We start from the raw sequence: 22,019 nt of genomic DNA, 5'->3' as shown, positions 1-22,019 counted from the left end.
TTTGTGAATATTTCGTTATTTTTTTACCTAATATAGTTACCTAGCTGATTGGTAATCTTTGAATTTAATTTAATGAATCGTATTTCTACGTTTGGCATCGATACTTGAATTTTTTTCATCAATTTCCACGTGATTTCAAATGATAATATACAGTGTGGGCCAAAGAAAACAGTCCACCTTGATATTTGTCAGTAGTTATTACATTTTAAGGAAATGCCGAAACAGGTCGATTTTTGATCTAAGGGGGACACATTTTTACGGTACATACATCTGTCATTTGTTAACCCCCTCCTTTACACTTCCCCCATCCCCTATTTTTAAATAGGGAATAGGGGTCGTGTGCTAGCTCATTTGAAAGATTATTCAATTGTCTATTCAGTAATATAAACATTAACATAATTATTTATACAGGGTGTCCAAGAATAAAATTTTTTAATTAAATTAATTTACACAAAAATAAGAATGTATGTAATTTATTTAATTCAAAATACATTGTACTGCTGTCACAAAACAGAAAAAAAATGTTTTTTGATAAATAAACATTGCTTTTCGCTTGATTTCAGTGTTCAAGCTGCCACCCATCTGTCTCTTGGTAGGTTGAATATTGAATATAAAATAAACATTTTTTTCTGTTTTCTGTCGGCAGTACAATGTATTTTGAGTTGAATAAATTACATACATTTTTATATTTGTGCCAATTACTTTAATGCAAAATAATTTTTCTTGGACACCCTGTATAAATAATTATGTTAATGTTTATATTACTGAATAGACAATTGAATAATCTTTCAAATGAGCTAGCACACGACCCCTATTCCCTATTTAAAAATAAGGGGTGGAGGAAGGGGAAGGGAGGGGGTTGACAAATGACAGGTGTATGCACCGTAAAAATGTGTCCCCCTTAGATCAAAAATCGACCTGTTTCGGCATTTTCTTAAAATCTAATAAATGCCAAATATGGTGGTGGACTCTTTTCGTGGTATTTACCCCCACTACTTGTGCTCATACTGTTTAACCCTGATATTACCTTTTGTAAATAAGTGAAATTCAACTTTATGCCAAACCAAAAATAACTCAATTTGTAACTTAACATTCTACTATGTTATACTTCATTATAAATATATTCTTGAATCTAACCTGTTTATAAACAAACTTTTGTTGGAATTTGTCTGTTTATTACTACTTAAATATTAAAAGATTCACTAGGAGATTTAAAAAACCTGTCTAAACTTTAGCAGTTTTTTGATTTTTTTTTTTTTTTTTTGAAAAATCAATGTTAACAAATACCTATGTATATTATTTTCAGGATTCCATTTTTAAAGCTTTGACCGAACTTGTAATAAGCTTTAAAAATTTTAAAGTAAGAATTAATGCAGCCCTTTCTCTGTCATGCCCAACCCACAGGGAACATTACGGTAACTATTTTTTACCCATTTGGACAGCATTACTAGAGGCTTTGGAAAACTCTCAGCATATGGAAGATTTTAGCGAATATAAACACAGGGATCATCTCGTAGAACAGGTAACACTCATTTTACTTTAAATGCGTGAGAGGTGTGATGATGTGTGTGGTTTTTGATTAGTTTAAAAAAGTCTTCTTCCTCTTTATAATCAATTCCGCGTGTTCATTGGCGGATTGATACCTGTATGGAAGGTTGCCACTCCACCTTTATTGGCGCGGTCGGCCAATAATTCTATCGATTGGTGATTTATCTCTTGCTATTTTGACCACACAAGTCTGCTCCATTCTGCCTATCTGATTATTTCATTCTTATTTTCTATATTTAGTGTCCATTCGTATATACACTGTACGTTACATTTTTCTTCTAATGTATTCTTATGTATATATTCCTCTTTGGATCTCTAGGCGTATTTCGGGAACTACGCATGTTACATCATCGTCAGACAATATGGCCCGCACGCCACTGTGTTGTGTTGAGTTTATTTAGACTGATAACATCGGATATCGACGCCCACGATATTAATTATTATTTTGCGAACGTCAGTGGGAATAGTTTTAAAAAACTTAAAAGCTTTAGACTTAGTCATCCTTCTTAATCCGGGCTTGAGATCGGCAACACTTATATCGAGTTACTCGATCCACCCAGGCGGAGATTAAAAAAATGTAATGTTTAGAAAACTTATGCATCAGTACGTTATACACTGGAAGTATTCTTTTTTCCTGATTTGTTTTGAAAAAATAATATTTTAGTACACATTTAATTTGTAGGTATGTTTGTCTCTTGGCCACCTTACAACGTTACTCCAGAAAGGTGACTTGGGAATTTTACAAGACATACTTGATCAACATTTTGAAGTACTTCGCACTCATACTCAAAAGGTTTTGGAGAGGCTGGTACCCGAAAAGTCAACGACATTAACAACGGCGACGATCACATTAAATACGTTGAATAAGGATACTGGCCTTAGTAACAAGGAAAGGCGAGTACTGGAACAGCTGACTAGCGTATTTGTACCGATAATTTAACTTTTTACCTATTTTTAATAAACTTAACAAAATTTGATGTTTATTTTGATACCTACTTTAATCGTCATAGGGCCGGTCGTTCGAACGCTAATCAACAATGATCACTATCAAATATTTAATTACTGTCACCAACTGTCAATGTCAACTTTTATTGGGTTGCTGAAAACATAATTGATTATAATTATGAGATTAGTTAATCAATTAACATAACTGATTAAGTAATTTCATAATTGTAATCAATAATTATGATTTCAGCAACCCAATCAAAGTTGACATTGACAGTTGGTGACAGTAATTAAATATTTGATAATGATCATTGTTGATTACCGTTCGAACAACCGGCCCTTAATATCGTCATAGTTATCGTCATTGTAGTTATCATATTTGTGTTCAACGATCTTGAAAACCCCCGAGGAATGATCTTCGACTAATTTTGAATGAAAATAACATAAAACTCCGGGAGTCGAGGTCCACCCTGAGCGCCAGGTTGCTCGAGGACTATCGTCATTATCATATCGTTCAGCGACCTCGAAACCCCCCGAGTAATGACTGTCGACTGGTTTGGAATAAAAATAACATGAAACGCTAGGAGACGAGGTCCTCCGTAGGTACATGTTCAGAGTTACAAATTTTTTTATGCACTGTAATGCATTTCCTTCTGCACAAACTGCAATTTTCAGTTACCATAAATTTTGTTCACAAACTTTACTGACACTTTCCTAAATCGAATGCAGAAAGTTGCATACCGATTCATCTTGCTGTGGAAAATTGGTAGGCAATGTGCTTCATTGCCTCTCCTAATGAATAATCCTTGCTCGTTATCGTTCGATATATAATATTGTTAATAGTTTCCTGTTATATTTTCACATATATCCCTCTTTTCCAACTTTAGCATTGCAGTCTTCTATTACTATTTTGAAATCAAATCTTAATCGTTTTTCATATTCCCTTTCAAGTTGTTCATAGAATTTATCTTCGTCTTATTCTGTGGTATATTCTATTGATGCATGAACATTTATTACAGTTGAGTCCACGAGTCTTGACCCGTGCGTCATCATTTAGAGCAGCGGTTCTCAACCTTTTAGCACTGGCGCCCCCTTTGAACACTGAAGATAGCTCACGCCTCCCCTCCAGTCAATAATTGGTTGGTTCAAGTTAGAACAGTGAAATTGTGAAACTGGCGATGCTCACTCTACGTTAGCAAAAGCTGGGATGCAAAATAAAAATCCAGATATATTTAAATACTAAAGTTTATTAATTTGATGTCTCATTAAACTTAACATTGTTTATTTATTTGAGAAAAAGAATAATTGTCTGTTCTTGGCAAGTTTTTCGATATTCGGTTGAAGCTGTCAAAGCACACCTTAAATCACTTTCAACGTCCAGCCTTGAACAGTATTTTGATTTTATATACGCCAATGCAGAAAAAGCAGATTCGCAAAGATATGTGGATGAAAACTGGACTAATAACTTCGCAGATACTAAAGCCACTTCTGGGTAAACAGGAAAGTAGGTTAACCAAAATTCTTCCAAGTCCATGTTTGCAAAGTCTTCCTTTGGTTGTGAATCACATTTTAGGGCAATTGCCTGCTCTTGAAGGTTAACTGGAAGAATGTCAACTTCGATATGAAAAGGATCTCTTGTCAACTTAAATTCCCAATTTTCCGAGCTAACATCTGGAAAGTACTTTCGAATTTGATTTTTCAGTTCTTCCAAATGCCGTGATATGACGTCTTTCAAATCCGAAACTAGATGTAGTGGAAGGGTTTGAATATCATCGAGGAGGTCGTTCAGTTTAGGAGAAGAGGAAAAGTTTGGCTTGGAACTGTGAAGGCGGCGTTGCCAAACGGATATTTTTTCTATAAACCCTTTAATTGCATCATAAGTGTTAAGAGGTTTTTACGGCCTTGAAGCTTCAGATTTAGGACATTAAGTGTCTCAAAAAAGTCAGAGAAATAAGTAAAAGATATTTTTATCATCTGTAAATCTTCTGTGAAGATCTTCTTGTTTTGAAGTCATTAACAAAATTTCAACTTCTGATTTTAAATTGAATAATCTTGCAAGCATATTTCCTTTGGATAACCACCGGACTTCTGTGTGAAACAGGAGGGTTTCCTGATCACTATTCAGTTCTTGACATAGTGCCTGAAAGATCCTAGTGTTTAATACTCTGGATTTGACGTGGTTAACTATTTTAATTGCTAAGTTTAATGTGACGTTGAGAGGTTCAGGTAAAGTCTGACTAGCTAAAGCTTGTCTGTGAATAATGCAGTGAGAACCAATTATCCTAGGGTTCTTCTTTTTTGCCAAGTTCATTGATTACTAAAAAATCTTCAAGAGACGAAAATATGTCAATGGCTTTAGTTGTTGTTTGAAGAGATGCTGAAAACAATATTTCCTCCAGGAACCGTTTTCTATCAATAAATCGACAGTAAACCAATAACTGTGCATGCTTTGAAATATTAGTTGTAAAATTGCAAGTTGTAACTATTGCAAAAATTAACATATCTGGTTGAAATAGTTGATTTTTCAAATCCAGAGCCATGTCATCAATTCTACGTTTTACTGTGTCGTTTGAGAGAGAAATTTTTTCTACTTTCTTACAACTGTCTTCACTAAGTACGGTACTACAAGCTGTAAGTAAACAAGGTGTAATTAGTGACTCACCAATAGTATGTGGTTTCTTGTCTTTAACTATCAAAAAGTGCTATTTTCTATGATGCTTCCACAGCTTTCTCATTTTCAACACGAAAATTTGCAGTAGAGTAAAGTTTCATACGTTTTAGGCTGCCTTTTTTGGCAATAAAAAATTCTGGGCCTTTATCTTTCACAGAAGAATGGTTTGTAATTAGATGTCGTTCCAAATGTCCTTTGTCCAAAGGGCGCATTGCATCATTACTAAGAACAGCATGGCAGTTGACACACTGAGGTAAGTGACTGCCGTTTTTCTCCATAAAGGTAAAACCATAGTTGATATAATCGTCTGAATACAATCTTTTCTTTGGAAGTGACTTAGCCATTTTCAAAGCTGTTACACAACACTATTAAATAATTCACAATCACTCTGTTATTAAATAACGATTACACTGATTGCTACAAACATCACACAGACGCTGTCGACTGGGACTGACGCGTGAGACGGAGTCACTGAACTGAAGCCAGAAGTGCTTGCAATACAGTGTTGGTAAATATAATTGGCGCTCCTACGATGTTGCCATGCACAAGACTGTCGTGTTTAACTCAGGTTGTGTGTTTGAGTAAAACGATTTTAATCACGTTTAAATAAAGAAATATTTCTAAACTAAATAAAAATACGAAATACAAAATATTTTGTTTTTTAACAAAATAGTATTTTTTTATTTTTATTTTTTTCCTTTGTACCCTCACGCCTCCCCTGAAATTCTCACACGCCCCCCCAGGGGGGCGCGCCCCCCAGGTTGAGAACCACTGATTTAGAGCATACGAAATAAGTTGATGATAAGTCGGAAATTGAAATTTACTAAACGCAACAGCAAGTGACAGTAAGTAGCTACTGTTCTTATTACGGGTTAAAATTTGAGTTATCAAATATGTGTTTTATCTAGCCAGGTAGTAATGACTCACGGGTAAAGACTCGTGGACTCAACATGTTTATGTTTAGTTGATCTCCTTTTAACCTGATTGTACACATTGTAACTGATATCGGCTTAAAGTCCATCACTCTGTTTTCCTTCTTTTCTGTATGATAAAACCTGTTCCTATAATCTGTTTCCCTACCACTTTAAAAAATAGTATATTTCCACTATTTCTACATCTAATTGTTTTGTTTCTTCTAAAGCTATTATGTCTGTTGCACATTTTTTATTTCTCTAATTAATTATTTAAGTTTTTCCATTTCATATGTACTCTTACCTTCCATGTACCTAAGATATTTTTCATTTTCTTTTTGTCTTTAATTCAAGTAATCGCCTTTTCCATTGCCTGTGTTAATTTCGTTTCATTCGCCTCTGCTAGTTTTTATTTCTTCTGCTTTGGTTTTCTGTCTGTATTTTTGAGATCCTAGCTTCTTCTTTTACCTTTTTAATTTTTTTTATTTTTGACATTTTTTCCTTCCGATTTAACTTCTTTTACCTTAATTCTGATTTTTTCCTGTATTATACGTTCAATTTTGTCCATGTCATCATTAATATATATTTCTTTTCGCTAATTTCTCTCAGTTTACTTTTCTTTTTCATTATTGTTTCTTTGTTCGTTGCGTTTAGAGCTCAATTAAGCAGACTTTATTTCCAATTATTTATCGTTGTATTAATTTTTATGGCTTTGGTTAAGAAATCTTGGACATTTTCTTTGATTACATTTTGGTCTTCTGTTTTTATTTTTACTCACTGTAGTTATATTATCTCGTCTTTTGTCCTTTTCCATTCTATTTTCCTTTCAAATTTCTCCACTGTTTGGTTTCTTTGTTTTCCTGTTTTAGCTTTTCATTTTCTTGTCAGTTCCTTAATTTCAGCGCTATATTCTCTTTGCTATTTTCGTAGTTCTCTTATTGTTAGCATATTTAAACACTCCAATATTTTTCCAGTTTCTTATCATTCCTGGGTGATCTATGCAATTTTTTTAATTCTGCTACATTCCTCGTCCTCTGGATCACTTCCTCTTTTCGGAACAAAAAAGGAATTGAAGTCAAGTAAAGGAAAAATCAAATTAAGAGCGTAGGCGCAAAATTGTGGGCCAATTCATTTTTTTTTCGAATCCTGAGAAAACTAATAAGTATTTTTGAAAAATTTAAACACAGAATGAAACATTACATTATTACCGAGGGTCGAAAGTCCCTGAAAACTTATATAATGTTTATTTTAATAAGTTACAGGGGTGAAAATAAAGAGAAAATTCAGTGTGATTTTTAATTTCAAATATCTCGTTCAAAATAAACGTTTTGAAGTTATTCTTCTTTAGGCGCGATTGACAGTAAAATTTTTCATAAATCTGAGCGCATGCGTACACAGACAGTATGTAGTTCGTTTCTAATCTTTCAAGATAGTATCTGTATCAGCGCAAATAAGTCATTAAAATAATATATTAGTGTTTTTAGTAAATGTATTATTTATTATAATTTTTGTGTCTTTTAATTTCTCTTCTTCTGTAATAAGATAATACAATGTGTAGGTATAACATTTTTATCACGATACCACCTCAATCTATTTGTCACCGTGTTGTGTAATTATATCCGAAACTTACGTGTCAATTAAAGGAGACTCGGTGGTCTAGTTGTTGAGCGTTCGGTCAGAGATCGAAAGGTCCCGGGTTCCAATCCTGGACGATTCATTTTTTTTTTATTTTGGTTGTTTTAATAAAAATTTTTTGAAAGTGGTAGATAAGAAAGTTAGTTTAATATTTAAATAGAATACAAATAACCTGTTAACACTAGAAAGCCGAAGGGGCCAATTTGGCCCCTGTTGCGATTTAAAGTTATTGTAGTTTTTTTATTTGAGGCAATAATATTTTCATATTTTATGACTTTTAATATTTTGATACAAAGCCTTATTCAAAACAAAAAAATATTGTTTACTAAATTTATTTAATGGTTTTTTTAACAAATCTACCATAGAAGTCTAAAGGGGCCAAATTGGCCCCGTGTAAGTTATTATCGTTTTCTGGTAAATTCGACGATCCTTTCAAATTCCTGTTGAATGGGTAAAATTATATTCATGTATGTTTATTGTAAATGGTTACCCTTATACTGGTACTGATCATCTACGTAATAAAGATACAATTTTTGGCGACCACAAGTGAACACAAAGATGCAATTGTTGGTGTAGAGGACCAAATCAAGACGATGGCCTATGTACGTGTTTTATCATACTCTTGACTTGGAAGCAATAAATGCATGGATTATTTATAAAGAAATAACTGGAAGTAGACTCAGTTTCCGTAAGTTTATTCTTCGGCTGTGTGAAGAATTATGGTCCCCATACCTTGTCTCCCGAAATCTGGAACTACGTCTAGCAACACCAGGTCTACCAACAACTATCACTGTTACTATCCAAAAACGAAAAAAATATCAATTGAAAATATTTTGTAAAGGAAATCATACTTCAAATCATTGCCACGGTTGTAACAAGGCAATGTGTGGCAAATATCAAAAACTGCAAATTGTATGGTGTTCCGAATGTTTTTGATGGGCAGCGAATGTGTTAAACAATAAAAGTAAAAAATAAAATTAGATTCTACCGTCTAGAGTTGATTTAATTTCTTTAAACTGAGTTTTAATTGATTAAAGAACGTGGGGCCAAAATGATCCCTTCCGGCTTTCTAGGTAGGTATGCTAAGCCAGACATTCTAGTGTTAAGTATATTTACTTCGTTAAAATTATATAATAGAAGAATAACTTCTTACGTGCGTACAAAGTACACACACATTCTTTTTTATTTATTCTAGGGGACTTTCGGCCCTCGGTAATAATGTAATCTTTCATTCTGCGTTTAAATTTTTCAAAAATATTTATTAGTTTTTACAGAATTCGACAAAAATAATGCATTTAAAAAGCATTGGCCAGAAATTTTGCGCCTACGCTCTTAATTCGAAAACGGTAAGTTATTCAGAAATAAATAAATATATTTGCTAAGCATATATTTTTGATAACAGTTTTGTTTCTTATACGTATATAGGGTTTTTACACAGGTAGAGGTAGAAAATACAGACGGCAATAGAGGACAAATAGAAATAAATAAAAATACTGGTACAAATTACTTGTAATAATTAATACCTTTCTTTTTTACTCGGGAAAAATATCACCTTTCCAATCACAATAGTTTTCTTCGTAGACTTTTCTAAACTCATAATATTAAAGCTTTTTAGGTATTCGTCATTTATTGAATCTAAACACTCCTTTCCGTATGCTTCTATTTTCAGGTGCCTGAAATTGTAAAAATATAATATAATACATTTTAGATTAATTAATTCAAAGTTAATATTGTGTCTCTACTTTATCTAGCCAAAAAGGTACTAATAACTAAACGCATTAGAAGTAACAGTATTAGATATTCTAAGATAAAATATAGCCATTTGCAATTAGACATAAGCAATTAGCTTTGGGAGGTGTGCGACAGGGATTTATAATGTCCTCATTACTATTCAATATATATTCAGAGCACATTATGAGCCTAGCGCTGACTGATAGAAGAGGGAATACTTATAAATAAAGAACGACTAAATAACATAAAATACGCTGATGACACTGTTATTTTGGCAGCTAATCAAATAATTCTCACTGTAGCCTTTTGTTGCTACAAGAAAAAGAGATAGATATTTGGTCATTGTATGTTTTAGGAGATAATAATTTGTTTCTAAGCGTGTGCTCACTACGGAGACCAAAGGATGGTATCCTAGCCTAGAGCATAGTATCCTACTCTTCATATTCGTGAATTCTCGCATTTAAAATAATGTATTTATTTTACCTGGCGATCGAAACTATATTATCGATCGCTATTTAAAATAAATGCATTATTTTGAATGCCAGAATTCACGAATATGAAGAGTAGAATACTATGCTCTAGGCTAGGATAACATCCTTTGGTCTTCGTAGTGAGCACACCCTCTGTATTGAAGCGTACCTTACCCCCCAACGTTATATAATGAGAGAGAGAGAGAGAATATATGTTTATTGTCTAAGAAAAAATCTTGTTGACAAACACTGTTTAAGAGTTTTAAATAAATAAATTAAATTAAAATATGACTAAATATAAAATATAACACATAACACATTTACATTATATAACAACTACAAAATATGTAGTATTGTCAAAAATAAAAAACAAACAAACTACAAGCTGTAAAACTAAATCACAAACAATAATGACAAACAAATTGACAAAAAAAAAAAAAAATATATACACAAGATCACAAATACATCAGCTCCAATGGTCCTCAAAAAATTCTGTCAGATCATAATAGGCCCTCTTAGCGAGCAGTCTATCTAATGAATTTCTAAACTTTCTAATAGTTTCCAAATTTTTTATTTCACTAGGTAGTTTATTAAAAATTTTGATGCCGTTAAAAATAAATGAGTCTTTGACTAGTGTGCTTCTAGGTGTAATCAAAGCTAAATTGCTAGCAAATCGTCCAGATCGATTATTATTTTCATATAGATGTTTATTCTTAAAAATAATGCTTGCCGTTTCCAAAATGAAAAGAGATACAAGTGTAAGGATACTGTGTTTAATAAATAAAGGTTTACAAGTTTCTCTAGAATTTACCTGGCACAACAGGCGTACTGCCTTTTTTTGAAGCAAAAACACACTACTGAAAAGCTCCTGACTACACGCTCCCCAAAACTGAATTGCGAATCTAAGATGTGACTCTACTAGTGCAAAGTACACAGTTCTTGCTTGGGCAAAACCAAGCTCCCTTCTAGTCGACCGTATTGCATAGCATCCAGATGCAAGTTTTGAATTCAAGGCTTCGATATGCGATTTAAATTTAAGGTCAGGATCAATATTCAGGCCAAGAAACCTGACGGACAGCTGAGGTTCAAGTTCCAGATGTAATTCAGGCATAACATGTTTAAAACACAGAAGCTTGGTTTTAGAAGTGTTTAATGTCAAAAAGTTCGCCGTGCACCAATTTCCAATCATTAAGAGTTCCCTACCTACAGATTGGCGTAAGACATTCAAATCTTTAGCATGCCATATAAGAGTGGTATCATCTGCATAAAGGGTGAAATGAGCAGATACATCAAGGTAGGCTAAATCGTTTATATATACCAAAAACAGAACTGGTCCCAATACCGTGCCTTGGGGCACTCCCCAAGTTACATTCATCAAGTCAGAGTCACAGTCTGTTCTAACAAACTGACTCCTACCCGACAAATATGACTCCATCCAACTCAGTGACTTATCTTTAATTCCGTAGTGTTTAAGCTTCTGCAGCAGCAAACCATGATTGACACAGTCAAAAGCCTTCGTCAAATCACAGAACACTGCCGCAACCATCTCGCCTAAATTAATATTATTGTAAGCTATCTCTAAAAAACTGAAAATCGCGTCGGTCGTGCCAGTGTTACCACGGAAACCAAACTGTTTCGGACTTGGTAGTTGGTTAACCTCTAAAAATTGTATTAATCTTGCTTTAACAATTTTCTCTATTATTTTTGCCAACTAATAATGTACTATTTCTGACAAACAGGCTAAACTAGAACCGTTCACTGTTCGGGCAAACTTCTTCCTTAGCTTTACTGTTTCTGATACAGGGTTTTCATTAACAATTGTCCATATCGTAACTGGAGAAACCTTAGCACAAAATATGTACGAAGATTTAACCCAAAACACTTAAATAAAATATTCTTCCTTACCGAAATACAGCGTTTTATTACAAATGTTCTAAAATGATTTTAACCCATTTTTAAAGCACCTTTTAATATTTTTTGTTCAAACTTGACCCACAGTTTACACATGTTAGGGTACTTTAACTAGTCTTAAAAGATAGTTTTCCGCTGTTATCAGAGGCGTGCTGTAGGGATATATACTTCATTTTCGCCCCTTTTCCCCCTCACAATCTACGCCACTGTCGTAATAATCATTTCAGCATTTTTTTGATCCCTTGTTACTTTTTACATAAATATCATCCTTTTGTCTCATTGCGATAAAGTAAGTAGTTCTCAAGTTATTTGCGTTTAAAATAATGGATTCCATAAGACTATGTACTTTAAACTACATTCAATAAGATTATGTGTTTAAAATACATAATCTTATTAAATCCATTACATTAAAACGCAAATAACTTGAAAACTACTTACTCTATCCCATTGAGACAAAAGGATGATATTTACGTAAAAAGTAACGAAGAATCAAAAAACATGCTGAAATGATTATTACGACAGTGGCGTAGATTGTAAGGGGGAAAAGAGGAGAAAAGAAAGTATATATCCTTACGGCACGCCTCTGATAACAGCGGAAAACTATCTTTTAAGACTAGTGTAAGTACCCTAGCATGCGTAAACTGTGTGTCAAGTTTAAACAAAAAATATTAAAAGGTGCTTTAACCATGGGCTAAAATCATTTTAGAACATTTGTAATAAAACACTCTGTATCTCGGTAAGGAAGAATATTTTATTCAAGAGTTTTGGGTTAAATCTTCGTAATTTGTGCTAAGTTTTTCCAGTTACGATAGGGACAATTGTTAATGAAACACCCTGTATACAGCTTAGTACTTCTTATTCCGGGAAATCTAGAAAACATTACAACAAAATGATTTTAATAAATGAAAAACTTCCTATAGAACTTTTTAATAAATGAAGAACTTCTCTCCAGGGGTCCTGAGATTCGAACTCATGACCCCTGAATCCAAATGTAGATTCTCTTCCCACTGAACCACAGAGGGGTTTAAAAACCAAATATGCAAATAACAATTATTGCAGAAAATATAAGCAACTTTTTGAATGTAGTACCATTATCTTCTTATATCAGTCGAGACACTCCTTGTCTCTGGCAGTAGGTCCTGAGACCGTGCTCCTAGGCTATATCCTTTGATTAAACTTAATCAAAAATATACACAAAAACAGTCAGAATTTTATATCCCTATTTTATTATTAATTAATTATTTATAATTTTTTCTACCACACATTGCTGTGGCCTATAAAATGTAGGCCAAGTATGTCATTTTTTGAAAAGAAATACATAGCCTAATAGACTAAAGAGCCGCTATAGGTGAAATTTCTTAATCATTTTAGGCACGATGGGACCCTATAACTTAAATAGTAGAACCTAAAAGAAAACGTTTGAACACTGTGCCGTCACTTTTCAGTGGCACATGCGTCGACAGTGGCGCATCAAACTTTCCACTTATGGACGGGATAAATAAATTAAAAGTTACTCTCCCTTACTAACAGAATTAATTTTTTTTATTTTTTTAAGTTCTATGTGATAAACACAAAGGATTCAGCGTAATTTTAACCCACCACCCCCTTCCCCCTGCCTCCACCATAAAAAACTTCATTTTTCGTTTTTTTTTTTGGTGGGATGCAATCAATTTTAAAATTTCAAAAAATTCACACGCATAGCTGAGGCTTTTATAAAACATGCCTAAACAAAGCGTATAACTTTTTTTGAGGAATAGCTGCAGGTCTAATTTTTTCTTAGTCTTGTGTGTTTTATCAAACACTATATTTTTAATTTTTTTCAGATTTTTCCGTAAGGCTCCCATTTTCCCACCTTCAAAAATCCGAAAAACTGTTTTTTGGGGGGTTTTGGGGGATTTCCCTATTTTATAGACTTCATAATATATCAAATCAATTTTGTTTTTATAGGTTATATGTAACTTGAAGTAACTGAGTCCTTTAGACTTAAGAATATTTAAAAATCAGAAAAACACGTTCAAACCCCCCAAAACCCGCTTAAAAAACAGTTTTTTAGATTTTTGAAGGTGACCAGCGTTACAGAAAAATCTGAAAAAAATTATAAATATAGTGTTTGATAAAATACACAAGACTAAGAAAAAATTAGATCTGCAGCCATCCCCAAAAAAAAATTTTTTTGAGGTTATGTACACTCAACCTACAGGTCTATAAAAAATAGACGTGTTTTATAAAAGTTTTCACTATGCGTGGGAATTTTTTGAAATTTAAAAATTGATTGCATCCCACAAAAATAAAATAAAATCGAAAAATAAAGTTTTTGATGGTGAGGGCAGGGAGAAGGGGGTGTTGGGTTAAAATTACGATGAATCTTATGTATTAATCACATATAACTTAAAAAAATGAAAAAAATTAAATTCTGGTAATGAGGGAGGGTATTTTTTAATTTATGTATCCCGTCCATAAGTGGAAAATTTGATGCGCCACTGTAGACGCATGTGCCACTGAAAAGTGACGGCACAGTGCTCAAACGTTTTCTTTTAGGTTCTACTATTTAAGTTATAGGCTCTTATCGTGCCTAAAATGATTAAGAAATTTCACCTATAGCGGCTCTTAGTCTATAAAAAATCCAGGCTGTAAAATCGTCCTAGCATATTTAGAATAATCTTTTTTGAGAACGATTTGCGGAGTGGAAAGCGTAACGTCAAACATTGGTTAATTAAAAATGTAATTTTCATTACACCAATATACTTAACCTAATAAAAAAGATAAAATAACAATGTGGTCATGTCAATAACTTGTATTTTTCAAAGAATTAGTGCTCATTTGGTTAATTACACTATCAACAGATCTCACCAAAATGTATTTAAATTGAAGTACATAGACTGTTTCTTGACAGGAACTGGATGATGGTAGCTCAAGACAAGGAGACATGGAGAAACTTAGACGAGACCTATGTTCAGCAGTGGACGATAAAGATAGACTATGATGATGAGACTGTTTCTTAGTTTATTTTCTATCAATCTTACATACATAATTTCGTATTTTGTTAGTTATATTACTTACATGTCTTGTTCCAAACAACATTCTTGCTTTATCTTCCTCCTGAGGTGCTGAACTTTCGTCTGCGGACCCAGTATTTCTTTTAATTTGTAGCTTCTGTTTAATCGCCTACAATATCCAATCATAAAATTAACAACACTATATTATAGGTAAAGAGAAATAATGAAGATAAGGATTTGGCTGAAAAATAGAGTGCTGGAAGAGGACAAAAATACGGTAAATTATTGTTGGGAAGCCAACATTCAGAAAAAAGTCACACCATTTTGAGCGTCGGGTTTGGGGGGGGGGGCAGAAATCGGTAAATTCGTAGTGTTTTACGTTTTTCGTCAATATTTCTAAAACTATGCGGTTCTAACCTTCCATACAAAAATGTTCTACATTAAATTTGAAATAAAAAAAGGCCCTATGGATAATCCTTCTAAAATTAACGGTTCCAAAGTTACGGAGATAGTATAGTATAATTGGTCCAAAAAAACGCCTAACCCAAACATTCAAAGTAAAAGTTTTCCCCCCAACACCAAATTGTTCTATATCGGCACATATTGTTCAGTAAAAAGTTAGACCATTTTGAGCTTCCGGTTCGGGTGGAGATGGGGGAGAAGTCGGTAAATTAGTAGTTTTTTTACGTTTTTCGTCAATATTTCTAAAACTATGCTTACTTTAGCGTAACAACGTTCTATACAAAAATTTTCTACATAAAATTTAAAATAAAATAGGTCCTATACATAATTGTTATAAAATCGACGGTTCCAGAGTTACGGAGGGTGAAAAGTGGAGGTTTTCGATACATTTTATATTTTTTGGGCAATTTATAATATTATTACTGATGAAAGAAATTTTCTTTAACAGGATTGTGTTTTGTAAATAAAATTTGCTATTTCAGTGGCCGATGGTATGTTAGTGATAAGCCCTTGAAGAAACGTCAACCTCACCACCCAAAATCATCATCAATTGCCCAAAAAATATAAAAAGTATCGAAAACCTCCACTTTTCACCCTCCGTAACTCTGGAAACGTTGATTTTATAACAATTATGTATAGGACCTTTTTTGTTTTAAATTTTATGTAGAACATTTTTGTATAGAACATTGTTTACGCTAAAGCATCATCATCATCATCATTGGCTCGACAGCCCTTTCTGGGTCTTGGCCTGTTCCAGGATTCTTCTCCACTCTGATCTGTTTCGTGCTTTTTTTCTCCAGTTTTTTATTTTTAAGGTTTTTATATCATTTTCTATTTGTTCTAAATATCTCAGCTTCGGTCTTCCTCTTGTTCTTTTTCCTACTGGCATCTGTTTGAATATTTTGTTTGGTATTTCGCCTTCTTCCATTCTTTCTACATGTCCCATCCAACGCAGCCGTCCTATTTTAATGAATGTTATGATATCTGGATCCTGGTATATTTCGTATAGTTCAAAGTTGTACCTTCTTCGCCAAATTCCATTTTCTTTTGTGCCCTTATATATGTGTCGCAAGATTTTTCTTTCAAAGGTGGCTAGCAATGTTTCCTCTCTTTTAGTGAGTGTCCAGGTTTCTGAGCCGTATGTGAGTACCGGTCTTATTAGGGTTTTGTATATTTGGCATTTTGTTTTCCTTGCGACGTTGTCTGATCTTAGTTGCCGAATTAAGCCATGATAACTTTTATTGGCAATAAATATTTCGCCTCTTCACTTCCTCTGCTACGTTATTATCAGATGTGACTAGGGATCCCAAGTATGTAAAGTTTTTTACCCCCTCAATGTTGTATTCTCCTATTGTTATATTTTGTGGCTGCCTTATTTCTGTGTTTTTACTTACCTGCATATATTTTGTTTTGTTCTGGTTGATTTTCAGGCCACTATTTTGTGCAGCTCGTTCTATTTGATTGAATGCCTCTATCATTTCTCTTCTTGATCTTGCGATTATGTCAACATCATCTGCAAATGCTAGTATTTGCACGCTTTTATTAATTATTGTTCCTCGAGTATTGACTGTTGTGTCCCTCATTATTTTCTCGAGTACAATGTTGAACAAGATGCATGATAGAGCGTCTCCCTGGCGTAGTCCCTTTTTCACATCTATTGTTTCCGTTAGTTCGTTTTGTATCCGGATTTTACTTTCTACTTTTAGAGATTCTTTTATCAGTTCTATTAGTTGTGTTATTATATTAAATTCTTTCATTGCTTTTATTAAGAATTCTCGGTTTATATTGTCATATGCGCTTTCGAAGTCTATGAAGAGATGATGTGTGTCGATGTTATGTTCACTTGTTTTTTCAAGGATCTGTCGCAGAACAAATATCTGGTCTATTGTTGACTTCTGTCTACAGAAGCCACTTTGGTACCTGCCAACTATTTTTTCAGCGTGTGGTCTAAGTCTTTCATAAATGACGTTGGACATTATTTTGTATGTTGCATTCAGCAGCGTGATTCCACGGTAGTTTCCACATTCTAACTGATTCCCTTTTTTATGTAATGGTACAATAATACCACTATTCCACTCCGCTGGTAGCTGTTTATTTGACCATATCTTTGTTATCAATACATGTATTGTTTTCTGTAGTGCGTCTCCTCCTTCCTTCAGTAATTCCGATGCTACTTGATCCGATCCCGGTGATTTATTGTTCTTTAATTTGTCTACTGCTGTTCTAATCTCGGCTATTGTTGGTGGACTCTTTTCTCTGTTGTCTGCTTGGTCTAATGGTATATCAGGGTTCGTCTCACTCCCATCTCCTTCAAGCTTTTCCGTAAAATGTTCTGTCCATCTTCTTAGTATCTCTTGCTGTTCTGTCAATATATTACCTTCCTTATCTCTACACATCGTCGTTCTCGGTTTGAAGTCTTTTCTGCTTTTGTTCAGTTTCTGATAAAATTTTCTTGTCTCTGTCGATCTACTTAGTTCTTGCAGTTCCTGAAGTTCTTTGTTCATATATTCTCTCTCTTTTCTTCGGTGAGTTTTCTTTTCTTCTCTGCGTAGTTGTTTATATTCTTCCTCTGCTTGTCGGGTTCTGTGCCCCTGTTGCATCAGTAAATATGCTCTGTTTTTTCTGTCTGTTATAATCTGACATTCTTCGTCAAACCAGCCATTCGTTCTTGTTCTTCTTTCTTTACCTTCTATGCCTAACACTTCTTTAGCTGTCTCTTTTATGATTTCTTTGCACTCTTCCCACTCCTTATTTGGGTTTTCATGTTTTGGTCTGTTTTCTAGTTTGATGCTTATCTTTTCTTTATACTCTTTATTTTTGTTTGTTTCTTTGAGTCCTTCTACCTTGTATCGTTCATGTTTAGAGCCTCTTTCCTTTTTGATGTTTGAAATTCTAGCCCTTACTCTACTTTCGACCAGGTAGTGATCAGAATCCGCATTTGCCCCTCTTCTGGTGCGGACGTTTATTATATTCGATTGGTGTCTCGAGTCTACAATAACATGATCTATCATATTTACTGTCATTCCATCTGGGGACTTCCAGGTACCCTTGTGTATATCTTTGCGAGCGAAGTATGTGCTAGCAATCACCATGTTAAGTGATCTTGCTAGGTTTATTAACCTATTGCCATTGTCATTTGATTGCTCATGGAGACTGTGCCTACCTATTGTGGGTTGGAATTGCTATTCTCTTCCAACTTTGGCGTTTAGGTCTCCATAGATTATTTTTATATCATTTTTTGGGCATGACTGATATGCGGACTCTAGTTCATCATAAAACTCTTCTTTAGTTTTATCTTCTTTTTCTTCTGTCGGGGCATGCGCATTAATTAGACTGTAATTAAAGAAACGTCCTTTAACTCTTAAAATGCACATTCTGGGGCTAATTGCTCTGAAATCTCTTATAGTATGTTTTACTCTCTTGTTTACTATGAATCCAGTGCCCAAGACGTGATCTTTAGGATCGCAGCTGTAGAAAATCGTGTGGCTTCTTTTTTCCATTATATTGTTTCCAATCCACCTCATTTCTTGTATGGCAGTTATGTCTATTTTGTATCTATTTAGTTCATTTAAGAGATTTTGGAGAGCTCCCAATCTATACAAGGTTCGAATATTCCATGTCGCAACCCTCAAATCGTATTCCTTTTTCTCGCACAGTCGTCGTCGTTTGATCAGTCCGGCTTTTCTTCCTTTCACATTCATAACTCGTAGTTTTTCTAGGAGGAGGTAGTTAACCTTCAGCCCAACCCCCTATTCATCGGAGGACCAGGACTCCCTTCTTCGTCAGCCCTGACCCCACCTTCCACTGGGGTTGGTTACCCAATCTCCAGTGGGGTTGCTCAGGTTACCGGTGTGTACCAGCTTGGAGGTGAAGATAGGAATTGAGTAGGAGAGGCTAGAATGCCATGTGTACTGATCTATTTTTTGCCATTTTTTCTCAATGAATTGTTGGAGTGTATATATGTGGTCTATGCAAGATCTTCCCTAAATATTTTATTAAAAGAATAAATATCATTCATAATATTTTACATCATAAATTATTGTTCGTTCACTGTTCCAATAGATGATTATATCATTAGAATGAAAAAACATTTCCTCCTAATTGATGTATAATCATGTGAACAAATGACACGCGTGGAATAAAATATAACAATAAACGCTAACAAAAGGATCGAAAATGGTTTATAGGCAATTTAAACAAAAAAGGACATCAGATATAATAATCTGGGTTTACGTTAAAGCATAGTTTTAGAAATATTGACGAAAAACGTAAAAAAACTACTAATTTACCGACTTTTTCCCCATCTCCCCCCCAAACCGGAAGCTCAAAATGGTGTAACTTTTTACTGAACAATATGTGGACCATATAGAACAATTTGGTGTTGAAGAAAAACTTTTTCCACCTACCTCTACCGAAAGTATACTTTTCCGGACCTGATTGTAGGGAGCAAAGTTCTACTTTTCCTCCCTAGGGAGGAAAAGTAAAAGTGACGTCATGGTATGCTTCTTTTTATGAGCATTTTTCAGTGCGTCACAAATGATAGAAAAAAAGGTAAGTCCGTGATAATATACATTTTAATGACATGACATTTTAGTTAAATCTGACAGTTCAAATCTCACATTTTATTTGCAATTTGGCGTAAAATCAAATCAATTGTGTTTATTGCATTTATAAAATGGCATTTTCTTTGATTTGTATAGTCTTATAAATTGTACAGATTATATTCGTAGATATATTATATACTTGGTAAATAATTTTTTCGATTATAGCGCCATCTGTTGACAACTAGAATAAATGTCACCGACGAAATGTAATCACCGACGGGCGTTTTTTTCTGTAACATGCGATTTAATGCCTTAGAAAGAAATCGAAAAACTGTGACGCACTGAAAGATCCTCATGAAAGAAAGCATATTTCATTCATGAAATATAACTTATTGACGCCCTGTACAATATTTATTTTCTTTTATGTAAGTATCTATACATTTTAACGTTTATTTATAAAACACCCTGTATTTTGCAGAATGGTAAAAAATAGTATATTGTTATTTTGATTTAACAATGTTTACATTAATAATTTGACTTATATTTGACAGTTGACAGTAACTGACCAATTATATAATATATCTACGAATATAATCTGTACAATTTATAAGACTATACAAATCAAAGAAAATGTCATTTTATAAATGCAATTAACACAATTGATTTGATTTTATGCCAAACTGCAAATAAAATGTGACAACTGTCAGATTTAACTAAAATGTCATGTCATTAAAATGTATATTATCACGGACTTACCTTTTTTTCTGTTGTACCTACTTGTTAGTTTTAGTTCTAATAAATTTTGTTGGTTAGTTACATAAATAAATTAAGTAAAAATGAAAAAATGACTTGTTATTTGAGGAAGGTGGAAAAACCATATGTATAAAATGGGAGTAAAGTGCCTTTTCCTCCCTCGAATGATTACTGCTCTCCGCTACGCGTCGAGCAGTAAACTTCATTCTCGGGAGGAAAAGTAGCACTTTCCTCCCTTGTTATACAAATATCTATTACTTTGGATGTCTGGGTTAGGCGTTTTTTTTTGGACCAATTATACTATACTACCTCCGTAACTTTGGAACCGTTCATTTTAGAAGGATTATGCATAGGGCCTTTTTTATTTCAAATTAATGTAGAACATTTTTGTATAAAAGGTTGTTCATGCTAAACTGCATAGTTTTAGGAATATTGACGAAAACGTAAAAAACTACGAATCTACCGATTTCTCCCCCTCCCCCCCCCCTCAAACCCGACGCTCAAAATGGTGTGACTTTTTTCTGAACATTATGTGGACCATATAGAACAATTTGGTGTTGGAGGATAACTTTCACTTTGGATGTCTGGGTTATGCCATCTTTTGGATCAATTGTATCATACTTGCCCCTATATTTATCAGTCAACGATACTAGTACGAATGGAAGGAGAAGTGCTAGGAAAAACACTTGGTAAAGGGACTTCTAGGAACAAAAACTCAGATACTATTCAGAGTATAATAATCTACGATTTTCATATATGTTATCTAAATGAGGAGGATGTAAAAATCATAATAAACTATAATTTTAGAATGGCTTACGGCGAGATAATGAATAATTTGCAAATGCATGCGGTAGATAGGAAGTAGTAATAAAAGTTTGGAATTTAAAAAATAAACGTACCTGCGATAAAATTACTCGTTTACTGTCATTTCTTATCGCCACCAACAGATCTAGCCACGTCCACGTCATATTGTGGTATTCTAAAGTAGGAATTATCAAAGAATAGTCCCTTAAATCTTCAAGATTTTTTTCTTTTGTTCCTTTATAGCTAAGCTTAACAGGAACTTCGGGAATTTTAATATAAACGAATAATTTGTTCTTTTCTGCTCTTTCCTGCAAATAAAATAATATGTTTTAACAATAATTTCATACTAATTAAATAAAGGTAACTGCTTAAAACTATGCAAATTAAATGTATTTGAAATTAAATGTATATGAGATGAAAATAATAACATACTAATTAAAAATCCACAAGGAAAAAGTTTTCCTGCAGTTGGCTGTATACCATATAATACAAAAAACAGCAAATCCTGTATAAAAGGTATATTTAAAATCCCTAAAAAGGGCTACATCACAAATACATAACTACACTGAGCGGCACAAACAATGGCCACCCCACAAAATGGGTAATTTTTGATGTCGTGAATTTTCTAAATCTGTTGT

At 33.6% G+C, this 22,019-nt stretch overlaps 2 protein-coding genes across 2 annotated transcripts in view; one reads left to right on the top strand and one right to left on the bottom strand.

Annotated features, from left to right (window-relative positions):
* Nucleotides 1-2,523, top strand: part of LOC114344048 (HEAT repeat-containing protein 6) — a 52,292-nt gene extending 49,769 nt beyond the window's left edge. The window contains exons 16-17 of the mRNA XM_050659706.1: nucleotides 1,307-1,522; nucleotides 2,231-2,523. Of these exons, the coding sequence (XP_050515663.1) occupies nucleotides 1,307-1,522; nucleotides 2,231-2,488 (474 nt within the window). The 3' untranslated portion in view covers nucleotides 2,489-2,523. The remainder of the gene's footprint in view (nucleotides 1-1,306; nucleotides 1,523-2,230) is intronic.
* A 6,559-nt stretch (nucleotides 2,524-9,082) lies between these two features.
* The window catches only part of LOC126890618 (protein KIAA0100), a 219,107-nt gene continuing 206,170 nt past the window's right edge, over nucleotides 9,083-22,019 (bottom strand). Inside the window, exons 32-34 of the mRNA XM_050659702.1 lie at nucleotides 21,477-21,689; nucleotides 14,883-14,987; nucleotides 9,083-9,383 (exon numbers count right to left, since the gene is read on the bottom strand). Coding sequence (XP_050515659.1) covers nucleotides 9,333-9,383; nucleotides 14,883-14,987; nucleotides 21,477-21,689 — 369 coding nt within the window. The 3' untranslated portion in view covers nucleotides 9,083-9,332. The remainder of the gene's footprint in view (nucleotides 9,384-14,882; nucleotides 14,988-21,476; nucleotides 21,690-22,019) is intronic.

The sequence above is a fragment of the Diabrotica virgifera genome, chromosome 8 (assembly GCF_917563875.1).
Source record: "Diabrotica virgifera virgifera chromosome 8, PGI_DIABVI_V3a".
NCBI classification, from domain to species: Eukaryota; Metazoa; Arthropoda; class Insecta; order Coleoptera; family Chrysomelidae; genus Diabrotica; species Diabrotica virgifera.
The sequence above is the reverse complement of the archived record's forward strand: the minus strand, read 5'-3'. Positions and strand labels throughout refer to the sequence as shown.